The 11,824-nt window shown below is 39.4% G+C and overlaps 1 protein-coding gene and 1 long non-coding RNA gene across 3 annotated transcripts; one reads left to right on the plus strand and one right to left on the minus strand.

Moving 5' to 3' along the window:
• The first annotated feature begins 1,581 nt into the window (after positions 1 to 1,581).
• On the plus strand, positions 1,582 to 5,530 carry LOC123664178 (probable 39S ribosomal protein L45, mitochondrial). 2 transcript variants are annotated; one of them, XM_045598774.1, is made up of 5 exons: positions 1,582 to 1,635; positions 2,467 to 2,547; positions 2,913 to 3,153; positions 3,246 to 3,634; positions 5,217 to 5,530. In XM_045598774.1, exons 2-5 carry the CDS (start codon positions 2,497 to 2,499, stop codon positions 5,496 to 5,498), a joined length of 963 nt encoding a protein of 320 aa, XP_045454730.1. In that variant the 5' UTR covers positions 1,582 to 1,635; positions 2,467 to 2,496; the 3' UTR covers positions 5,499 to 5,530. The 2 variants fall into 2 exon arrangements, with proteins under 2 accessions (XP_045454730.1, XP_045454731.1); XM_045598775.1 differs by lacking the exon at positions 1,582 to 1,635 and having other exon boundaries at positions 2,467 to 2,707.
• A 2,495-nt stretch (positions 5,531 to 8,025) lies between these two features.
• LOC123663829 lies at positions 8,026 to 11,545 on the minus strand. Its single transcript, XR_006744710.1, has 2 exons — positions 11,508 to 11,545; positions 8,026 to 8,416 (listed from the first exon to the last, which is right to left on the minus strand). It is a non-coding gene; the product is annotated as an uncharacterized LOC123663829 (long non-coding RNA).
• Positions 11,546 to 11,824: the final 279 nt, after the last annotated feature.

Below are 11,824 nucleotides of genomic sequence, written 5' to 3' on the forward strand. Positions count from 1 at the left end.
TTAATTTGAAAGGAAAACATATGACTAAAAATGGCAGTGAAATTGATTTCCATAGACAAGTTTGTATATATTTTTTGCTTATTCTTAATAGGCAACGGCATAAATTTTTAACCATGTTTATGATTTTTACTAATAATCATAACTTTAGAAATATACATTAATATATGGACTTATTCGGCGTAACTCACAAGAGCATTTAAAATTTGCAAATTTTAAGAAACAAGTATATAAATATTCTCTGTACTGCTCATAGCCTCATAATGGCCTCATACTTAATCACGGTCTTATACACATGCACATTATACAGGTTGTACAAGTACAGTAGTGGAACTGTGAAAGGTTGAAAGGTGAAAGGTACGTCAGCGCAATGGTTTACGGCCGCCAGAGGCATGACGATCAATGAGTGTGCTGTACAACGAAGAAAGAATAAAATTCTGTCACTTTTTTTATTACACGTAACGCATTTATGTTTTAAAATATAACCAATTACAATAAAGCGTTACTCAATATAACCAATTGTTATAAAATATTGTTAATTAACTGCTGTTATTAAAATTTATATATACAGAATGACTGGTGAATTACTATCAATATTTAAGAACGTGATATTTGACGATTATATATGACAAAATAATAATATATAAAACATAAATATTAATAAATTTCTATGTAAAGTTAACCAACAGTTATTTCCTTAATTACGCGTCGTCTGAACGCCCTAGTTGCGCTGATGACACAAAACAGGTGTATGGGTAAGTTATCGCGCGGTCGTTTACCTACATACGTCCAAACGTCACCACGTGTTAACAGGGTAGCAGGCTACTTTTGGTAGATCAGTATAATCCAGGCCTCCTTTATTCAATAATCTTGGCTTAGGACAGGTAAAAATACCAAGATAAGAATAGGTTGACCCCCTTCCCCTTGATTAATATTTATTATGTAAGAATCTAAAGGAAAAAAATAAATACACTTTTGGTTTGTTTTAATGTTTATTTTTATTTGTACTTACAAAGGTAGGTAAAGTAATAAACTTTGGTTTAATTATTTATATATATATATCCAACTAGCTGCCCGGACAGATCCTCTGTCAAATACACATATCGCAGTCCACTGCTGGATATAGACCTCAACAAGTTCGCGCCAAAAATGGCATGAACTCATGTGTTTTGCCCATAGTCACCACGCTGGGCAAATAAATAAATTCGCTGGATTGGTCAAGCCATTCTCGAGTTATGCGCTTAGCAACATTCATTTTTATTCATATACATTATAATGAAGCGTCATTCAACCGGCGTGCGCAGTACGCACCGCACCACGTGACTGCAAACATCGATAGTAGTGACCTACAGCGGCGTTGACGCGAACAAAAAGTTATGACAATATGACATCGTACTAATCTTTCAACATTGCAATTTTTTTGTATTGGAATAACAATAGTTTATTTTTATTAATTTTTATTATTTTTATTTTTACATTGAAATTGGGTTTAGTTTCATGACCTGTATATAAGACCGTGTATTTAATTGACACTGACAGACAAAGAGTTGGACAAAGAGTACCTATATAACCGTGGCTCCACACATGGCTATTTGTGTTTGCGTATTTGCCATATTTGACAAATAACTTCCATGTGTGGAGAGTGTATTTGTCAAATTTATTGCCGTATTTACCTATTTGGCAAATATGGCCAATAACAAATACGGCTTACCGAACTTCTGTCGGTTTTGCAAGGCACATCAAAGGCCAATATCAAAAAATATGTTTAATTTTTTGATATTTGGCTCCATGTGTAGACGGTCGTATTGTCTATTTGCCCGTACGTCAAATATTTTGTCAAAAACAACAAATACTGAACAGCAAACACAAATAGCCATGTGTGAACCACCTTAACCGTGGCTCCACACATGGCTATTTGTGTTTGCGTATTTGCCATATTTGACAAATAGTTTCCTTGTGTGGAGAGTGTATTTGCCAAATTTATTGCCGTATTTACCTATTTGGCAAATATGGCCAATAACAAATACGGCTTACCGAACTTCTGTCGGTTTTGCAAGGCACATCAAAGGCCAATATCAAAAAATATGTTTAATTTTTTGATATTTAGCTCCATGTGTAGACGGTAGTATCGTCTATTTGCTCGTACGTCAAATATTTTGTCAAAAACAACAAATACTGAACAGCAAACACAAATAGCCATATTTGACAAATAACTTCCATATGTGGAGAGTGTATTTGCCAAATTTATTGCCGTATTTACCTATTTGGCAAATATGGCCAATAACAAATACGGCTTACCGAACTTCTGTCGGTTTTGCAAGGCACATCAAAGGCCAATATCAAAAAATATGTTTAATTTTTTGATATTTGGCTCCATGTGTAGACGGTCGTATCGTCTATTTGCCCGTACGTCAAATATTTTGTCAAAAACAACAAATACTGAACAGCAAACACAAATAGCCATGTGTAGAGCCACCTTTAAGAATTATAAGATCAAAGATGACACTTGACAGAAAAAGAATATTCTGTTTAGGTTATAGGTTATATTGGGTACAGTTTTTCTATAATTTATTAATTATAATATATACATAAATATCAAATAAATATTAATGTAATGCTTAAACGTCTAAGTTCTAATTAATGTAAAGCAATTTAATTTTTAATAAAACCTACAAGAATATTTGTAATGGCCAATTCCATATTATCGAAAGTAAGTTTTATATTTAATTTCTATTTTGCAAAATTGTTAAGAAGTCGTTCTAACTTAAATTATATCAGGTACATTTAAATTTTTATATTTCAACCGATATAAAAGTGTCTATTTAACCAAAGAAAAAAAAATTGATCATATTTTTGTTAGTTAATCCTATTTTACAAGGTTCGGAATTATAGTTACTTACCTATTTATGTTTTAGATAAATCCAATATGGAAACTAGCGCCATCGACATTGATTCCGCTCCGCACGACTACCAGCAAACATTTTAACCCAAAATACAAGAAACATCGTAAAATGAAGTATATGAGACTAGACCTGCCAGATATGAATGAGGATGACAGCAAAATAAGTCCAGAAAAACAGAGGCAAAAAATGAAGGAACGAGGTGTGATGCCCCCGCGACCGTGGATGGAACGTCCATTTTATATATCTGCAACAGGTTTGAATTTTTTTATTTATTTGAACATGTTGCTGTTTTAATTCTACTAACGGCGACTACAAATAATATGTTAAAAAAATATATTTTGCCAGGTGGAGTCTTTGAAGGATACGTTCCACCGGAAGGAGATGGCAAAGCTTCAATTGTGTCAACCACTCGAGCCAAACAAACCGTAGAATTACTGGAGAAAAAATCAAAGTCCATGATGGCAATTCGTAAGATTAAATCTTTTGATGAGGACTATGACACCAAAGAATTTGTTCAGGAAGCTCAACGCATCTATATTAATGCTCACGAGAGTTTAGCTAACAATGATAAATATGCCTTAAGGAAATATGTCACTGAAAAGGCTTATCCGGAGTTTAGGCATAATAGTCATTTAAAGACAATCAGATGGAAGTTCTTGGACTCCTTGGAGCCACCGCGTGTAGTGCATGCGAGATGCACTGATATTATTAGCAAAGACAATATCTTTGCTCAGGTATGGTTTTCCCCTAATTAAATTATAACTTGGCCATTTGGTAGCCTAAAAAAATAAATACAGTTTTTTTTTTAAGAGCCATTTCACAATTTTACGCTCTGCAAGTTTAGGTAAATTTGGTCGCATCGCGCGAATCGTACGAGCCGCGCGATCTTTGTGCTAGTACGTATAGTGTGACAACCAAAAGACCATCGTGATCATTTTCTGATGTATAATAAAAATTATAACTATGGTATAAAATGTTTTTTACATAATTAATTTGTTAAAAATTTCAAGTATGTTATATAACAACAGTTAATAAATTTAAAATAAAATTTAAAAAATCAATTTTATGAAACAATTTTTTTAAATTGATTTAGTTTTTTCAGTTTACGAATGAATCTAATATTTACGATATGAATAAAAAAGCATTTAATGACATCGACACCGACAAACATATTAATTAACAAATAACAAGACAAACAGATTGAAATGCCTATTTGTATTGATAGTGTGAGAAAAGAAAATTAAATTATACATTTGTTTACAGAAATTATCATTATATTATTTTACAGTCATTTTCGTAATATGTTTATTTTATTTATATTTTATTATGAAAGTATCAAATGCGTTTTATCCGCTATAACAACAGGCGCTTGGCGCGTGTGAGCGAAAGAGACGGCTGCGCAGAATTTGGCGTGGACCTTACCTCTAAGAGCGCTAGCGCTCGACTGATTTACCGGGCTTGATGCGTGGCAATATATACTATCTTTTTATTATTTAATATAAAATGTATTAAAAATAATTACATCTTTTAATTATTTTTTTTGTATTCCTTAATGATGTAAGTTTACTTTGATGAAGATAGTTCGTTAAAATTTCTTAGTTTTCTAAGAGAAATATCGCTTTTAAAATTGTACTTATTTGGAAAATATTCGTAACTTTAAATTTTTTTTATCGTTTAATAGAGATACAAATGGAATAAAAATCTATGATAGTGGACAACAAAATTATATTCCACATATTATGATATTTTTTTAAAATGGTTTCAACGTAGAGGTTATTGAAAAGTAGGACTTCAAAGTATGCATTGCGACCGTTTACCCAGGGAGGAGGCTGATGAAAAGGTTAATAATTTTATACACATAATATAAATCAAAATTCTGATCTGACTATGGACTACAACAAAGGTTGCTCTATTATATTTCAAGAATATAAATTACATTATTGCATCCAACACTGAGATTAACGACGTCATAATATTACAATTTCGCGGATTGTTACCGATTTTTGTGAAATGGCTCTTAAATAGTTTTCCAAGGTTTTGGCGTTCTACAATTGTTTGAGAATATTTGCAATATAATGTCTTAATTAATAATTTAAATTTAAATGAATCTGACTCATTTTTAAAGTTTGTAGAGTACTTCAATGTTTCTCTCAATGTTCTTACAGTGATTAAAAATAAAAGGTACACGTTTACAAAACAAAGCTCTTAAAGGAATAATTCCCCAATCAACAAAACCAACAGCTCGGAATTAATAGTTTTCTGCGTTTATCTATATCAATTATTCTAATATCTAGCCTTAATTCTCTCACATTTCAGGTGACAGTACGCTTCCATACTCGTCAACAACTTGCCGTGTACGACAGATTCGGTCGCTTGATCCACGGCAGTGAGATCATCGCTAAGGATGTTTTAGAGTACATAGTCTTCGAGAAACATCTATCTAATTTATATGGTGTTTGGCGTATTCACGACAAGATAATACCGGACTGGGCCCCTCCTAAAGACCCCTCAAAGCTGACCAAGGTCCGCCCTCCTCCGGAGCCAGTCGTAGTACAAGTAGAAGAGGAGGCGGTACAACCAGCAATAGCGGATAAATGATTTGTATATGAATAAATAGTATAGTGATGTTAGCTGTGTTTTATTTTGTTAAACACTTTTGATGAAGAGATTCCTTAATTTGTAACAGAAAGAATGAACTTATCGTAATAAATTAATAACAGTTATGTTGATATTAGTCTACAATAATGTGTTCTATATTCCACATAATTATGTTGAATAGAATGTTAATGTTAAACTATTTCCCATCCATGGATATGGTTTTCGAGTTTTGCACTTAACAACGCATTTAGTCATTTATTTTTACGGCTAGAATAACTAAAGATCTATAACTAATGAGTACAGTTATTATAGTTTCCCTTTAAAAAAAATTATATGCCAACTAAGCGCGACAAATTGATTAACTTCACTTCTTTTTTTATTTATTTTTACTGAGTGTCGGCTATAGTTATTTTATTAAAACTTCATTGTAGCGCATTTTTCAATAATTTATATGTATTCGCTTTATATTCGGGTTGCGAAAATTTGACCATATTTCTCAACATCAACATTTGGGTTGCCTACCAATTAGACAGCGTCGAAATATACATGCTCTTTCTTTATTGTTCAATATCCTTTATCACCCTCACACACCCCCTTATCTTAAGGTATTAATTTTTTAAAATATGACACTAAATGCTACTTGCGTTCCCGTAGCAATAACTTGCTTGTATTGCCCCTTTGTCGCTCAAGTGCGTATAGTAATTCCTTCATCTCTAAAGTGATCCTACTTTGGAATTCCCTGCCCATTAATATAAGTCAAGCAGTCTATAAATATTTTTAAAAATCGTTTGTACAAATACTACTTCTATTACATTATCTTAGATATGTGATCTATTGTTTTGTATGTATTTATGTATGTGTATGTGTATGTATGTATGTGTATGTATTTGTATGAATTGTTTGATACTTTGTTTAGTATTTTAAGCTGTCTTTAGTATGTATAATAAGTTGCATTTTTGTTTGCGCACCCTTCCTGACATATTTTTACTATACTACTTTCATTAAAGGTTGCCTGGAAGACATCGCTATAGGCGATAAGTCCGCCTTTACATACTTATTTGTATTTTTGTTTTTGTTATCTTTCTTTTTGTGTGCAATAGTTTTAATACATAAATTAATAAATAGTTTTCTAATCTTTTGAAAAGTATAAGCTAAGATTGTACCAATTGATATAATCATGAATGTGTAACTTAAAAGTATTCTTTGTCATCTAATTTTTCAAATAACAAAAATTATGGCGAATATTTAGTGATTAAAAAAAAAAATTTTAAAATCATAAATGTTTATTCTACATAATCTGTAACTATGAGCTTCAATGTTGTCACACTTTATATTACAATAAATTAATTTCAATTTACGTAACAACTAACAATACGAAAATCATATACAATCAATAGATGCCTTTAACTTACGAGCTAAGCACTGTTTACTAAAAGTTAGGTATAAAAAGCTCTGGAGAATATACAAAGCTATATTAAGATGAATGAATAGACATAGAATGTTGCAATATTATTAAAGAGCCGTATTTACAATCTATTTACATATATGTATTTGTACAAAATTTATTTTACAGAGATTATCAAAAGTAGGGTCCACTTTTTATCATAATGTGATTCAAATATCGAATTAGTAATGAGTTTTTAGTAAATCACTACAAAAAGAATTATAAGTTTAAAATCTTTTTGGTGTATGAAATTAAATTCTTTTTTTAAAATAGCATTTATTTCAAAATTATTATTCAGCCAGTGATAAAGAAAATATACAATTAATACAACAATGTACTCAAACTTATGTATTTTGTGACATGTATGACTGAAAGATGATTTTACTTCCCAAGCATTTGTCTAATTAGGTACTATGTGTCAGTATCGAGAAAATTAACTGATTTAATTTTTTTTTTAATTCAAAATAACATTTTACGTATATTACAAGTATTTACTTTTTTATATAGATTTGTTATTTATATAAAAATACTTTCAGAATTAATTTACAGTTTTATACAAGAATACATTTTATAAAACATAAGTACTACAAATATAACTTCTTAATACCCTCTTATAACTTCGTAACAATCATAATCACTTATTTAAAATAATACTTTAGAAAATGTCTTCAATATTAATTTGACTTAAAATATTTCTAATTTTACAAAATAAATTTTCTTTTCATATTTACATACAGCTCCAGTACAGATAAATGAGACTTCAATCAAACATTATTATTTACATAATTGAGATTTTTATATACATAGGTATAACGAATATTTTGAAATGTTTTAAAATTCCGTTATTTTTTCGCCCCGCGTTTTCTCGTGGGTTGATGTTCCAACAGTACTAATCCACATGGTTTTATGTAAAGTAGTTAGGAATATAAATGTCGATGTATCAGTTAGATTTGTCTGGTTCTCTTCGGACACTATTCAAGTTTTATGTAGGATGTAGACAGGGCCGGATTTAGAGGTCTTGAGGCCTTGCAAAAGGAATGGAGGCACCCCGCTCAAATTGTTTTCTAAATAAAATGAACAATCTTTTTCACACGAGTTTCTTTATTAAAAGATGTTTCTTTTTTATATTTAAAAACAATATTATTGTTCGTAGTTGTACTCGTCGAAAGTTGAAAGTTTTTGTTTTCTGAAGTTTGTTATGGTAGTCCTTCTTTTGTCGAGGCCCCGGGGCATTGGCATCGGATGCCCCTCCCTAAATCCGACCCTGCATATAGAGTACATTCCTCTTGGCTACGAGGCCAGCTCCTAAGCTGTCCGTTTCCCACGGTGTGTGTATCCCACGCCCACAGCTGGGCGGTCGCTGGGGCTCAGACGACTGTGGGCGCGGTGCGTTGCGCCGGTTTGGGGGGTAATGGGGGTGGAGTGCGCGGCTGGAGCCTCTGGCGTTGAGTCTCACGGAGGTTCTCTAGGAAATCTGTGAAAAGAAAATGTTATTGATAAAAACGCGTGTGGTAAAACTCAACTAGCTTAACTTTCGAAGCGAATTTAGTGAAAAATTATGTACGCAGTGTGTATAAGTATCATTACAGCCTATACGTCCACTGCTGGATATAGGCCTCCACCAGTTTACGTCAAAAATAACGTGAACTCATGTGTTTTGCCCATAGTCACCACGCTGGGCAGGCGGGTTGGTGACCGCAGTACTGGCTTTGTCGCACCAAAGACGCTGCTGCCCGTCTTCGACCTGTGTATTTCAAAGCCAGCAGTTGGATGGTTATCCCGCCATCGGTCGCCTTCTTAAGTTCCAAGATGGTTGTGGAACCTTGTTATCCCTTAGTCGCCTCTTACGACACCCACGGGAAGAGAGGGGGTGGCTAATTTCTTTAGGGGGTGGCTAAATTCTTATTCTTTGCTGTGTGGCTACGGCACTAAAGTGTATAAGTATATTAAACTATAAAATATTGCGCTAGAGGCTTTAAGGGTAAAGGCACCCTGCGCAACTAGCTAGGCGTGCTGGACAACCTTAAAAAATTGATATGCTTAATGTTCTAGATACGCTGCATGTGTTTGACATACTGAACATTATCAGCGCACTAGATGTACCCGATAAGCATGCCATAAGCGTGCTCGACACACTAGGCGTGCTCAATACACTAAATGCGTTATACGTTTTTAGTATGCTAAGCATGCTATGTGTGTCTGACACGTTGATCGTGCTCGACCCGGTCGATGTGTCCGATACATTTGATACTCTTGACACACTAGGCGTGTCACAATATTTCAATTTTATTGTGGTATATAGGAAATATCCTGCTCATATTTTGGAGCAGCCCGACCGGAGAAGTACTTTGACTAGTATCGTATTCCTGTGGTGAGTAAGGTGGAAATCTCCTGAGAGGGGGGGAGGGTTGGGGGCAGGTTTAGTAACGCGCTAGTGATACTTCTGGGGTTGAAGACGTGTATAAGCTATCAGGTGAGCCCTAAGCTTGTTTGTCGACCTAGCGGTATAGAATTTACAGTTAAAAATGAGTTATTAGACATCTTTGCAGATAACTTAGCTACATTTAAAACGAAACTTAAAAAGAAAGTAATTCGATTCATCAATGATATGTATATAAATACTTAGGCATATAGCTCATTGTACGTTTTTCACATGTAATTCTGGTGGTTCTTAATGAGTAGATAAACAAGAAACGCAACAAGGCACGCGGTCGCCGTCCGACACGCTGGCCACGCTCGGCCGCCGTCCGACACGTCATATATCTCTATTTTTTTTTTTTTATGTCACTAGGTCGGCAAACAAGCGTACGGCTCACCTGATGGTAAGCGATTACCGTAGCTTATAGACGCCTGCAACACCAGAAGCATCGCAAGCGCGTTGCCGACCCAATCCCCCCAGGAGCGCTGGTCACCTTACTCACCAACAGGAACACAATACTGCTTGAGAACAGTATTATTTAGCTGTGATCTTCTGTAAGGTACTACCCCAGCCGGGCTGCAACAATATACGAACAAGAGCCGCTCACCGGGCGGGTGGTGGTGCAGCGGCGGGCCCGCCCGCAGCGCGGCCGCCGTCCGACACGTCATATATCTATATGTAAACAAGAGCCGCTCACCGGGCGGGTGGTGGTGCAGCGGCGGGCCCGCCCGCAGCGCGGCCGCCGTCCGACACGTCATATATCTATATGTAAACAAGAGCCGCTCACCGGGCGGGTGGTGGTGCAGCGGCGGGCCCGCCCGCAGCGCGGCGCGCACGCGGCCGCCGTCCGACACGTCATATATCTATATGTAAACAAGAGCCGCTCACCGGGCGGGTGGTGGTGCAGCGGCGGGCCCGCCCGCAGCGCGGCGCGCACGCGGCCGCCGTCCGACACGTCATATATCTATATGTAAACAAGAGCCGCTCACCGGGCGGGTGGTGGTGCAGCGGCGGGCCCGCCCGCAGCGCGGCGCGCACGCGGCCGCCGTCCGACACGTCATATATCTATATGTAAACAAGAGCCGCTCACCGGGCGGGTGGTGGTGCAGCGGCGGGCCCGCCCGCAGCGCGGCGCGCACGCGGCCGCCGTCCGACACGTCATATATCTATATGTAAACAAGAGCCGCTCACCGGGCGGGTGGTGGTGCAGCGGCGGGCCCGCCCGCAGCGCGGCCGCCGTCCGACACGTCATATATCTATATGTAAACAAGAGCCGCTCACCGGGCGGGTGGTGGTGCAGCGGCGGGCCCGCCCGCAGCGCGGCCGCCGTCCGACACGTCATATATCTATATGTAAACAAGAGCCGCTCACCGGGCGGGTGGTGGTGCAGCGGCGGGCCCGCCCGCAGCGCGGCGCGCACGCGGCCGCCGTCCGACACGTCATATATCTATATGTAAACAAGAGCCGCTCACCGGGCGGGTGGTGGTGCAGCGGCGGGCCCGCCCGCAGCGCGGCGCGCACGCGGCCGCCGTCCGACACGTCATATATCTATATGTAAACAAGAGCCGCTCACCGGGCGGGTGGTGGTGCAGCGGCGGGCCCGCCCGCAGCGCGGCCGCCGTCCGACACGTCATATATCTATATGTAAACAAGAGCCGCTCACCGGGCGGGTGGTGGTGCAGCGGCGGGCCCGCCCGCAGCGCGGCCGCCGTCCGACACGTCATATATCTATATGTAAACAAGAGCCGCTCACCGGGCGGGTGGTGGTGCAGCGGCGGGCCCGCCCGCAGCGCGGCGCGCACGCGGCCGCCGTCCGACACGTCATATATCTATATGTAAACAAGAGCCGCTCACCGGGCGGGTGGTGGTGCAGCGGCGGGCCCGCCCGCAGCGCGGCGCGCACGCGGCCGCCGTCCGACACGTCATATATCTATATGTAAACAAGAGCCGCTCACCGGGCGGGTGGTGGTGCAGCGGCGGGCCCGCCCGCAGCGCGGCCGCCGTCCGACACGTCATATATCTATATGTAAACAAGAGCCGCTCACCGGGCGGGTGGTGGTGCAGCGGCGGGCCCGCCCGCAGCGCGGCGCGCACGCGGCCGCCGTCCGACACGTCATATATCTATATGTAAACAAGAGCCGCTCACCGGGCGGGTGGTGGTGCAGCGGCGGGCCCGCCCGCAGCGCGGCGCGCACGCGGCCGCCGTCCGACACGTCATATATCTATATGTAAACAAGAGCCGCTCACCGGGCGGGTGGTGGTGCAGCGGCGGGCCCGCCCGCAGCGCGGCCGCCGTCCGACACGTCATATATCTATATGTAAACAAGAGCCGCTCACCGGGCGGGTGGTGGTGCAGCGGCGGGCCCGCCCGCAGCGCGGCGCGCACGCGGCCGCCGTCCGACACGTCATATATCTATATGTAAACAAGAGCCGCTCACCGGGCGGGTGGTGGTGCAGCGGCGG

Source organism: Melitaea cinxia, chromosome 21 (genome assembly GCF_905220565.1).
Source record: "Melitaea cinxia chromosome 21, ilMelCinx1.1, whole genome shotgun sequence".
In the NCBI taxonomy this organism is placed as follows: Eukaryota; Metazoa; Arthropoda; class Insecta; order Lepidoptera; family Nymphalidae; genus Melitaea; species Melitaea cinxia.

Bases quoted from the DNA above. Each gene is read 5' to 3' on its own strand.
- LOC123664178 (XM_045598774.1), top strand. From the start codon at position 2,497: ATGACACTTGACAGAAAAAGAATATTCTGTTTAGGTTATAGGTTATAT. The intron at 2,548-2,912 runs GTACAGTTTTTC...TTTATGTTTTAG, and splicing joins TAGGTTATAGGTTATATTGG to ATAAATCCAATATGGAAACT. The intron at 3,154-3,245 runs GTTTGAATTTTT...ATATTTTGCCAG, and splicing joins ATTTTATATATCTGCAACAG to GTGGAGTCTTTGAAGGATAC.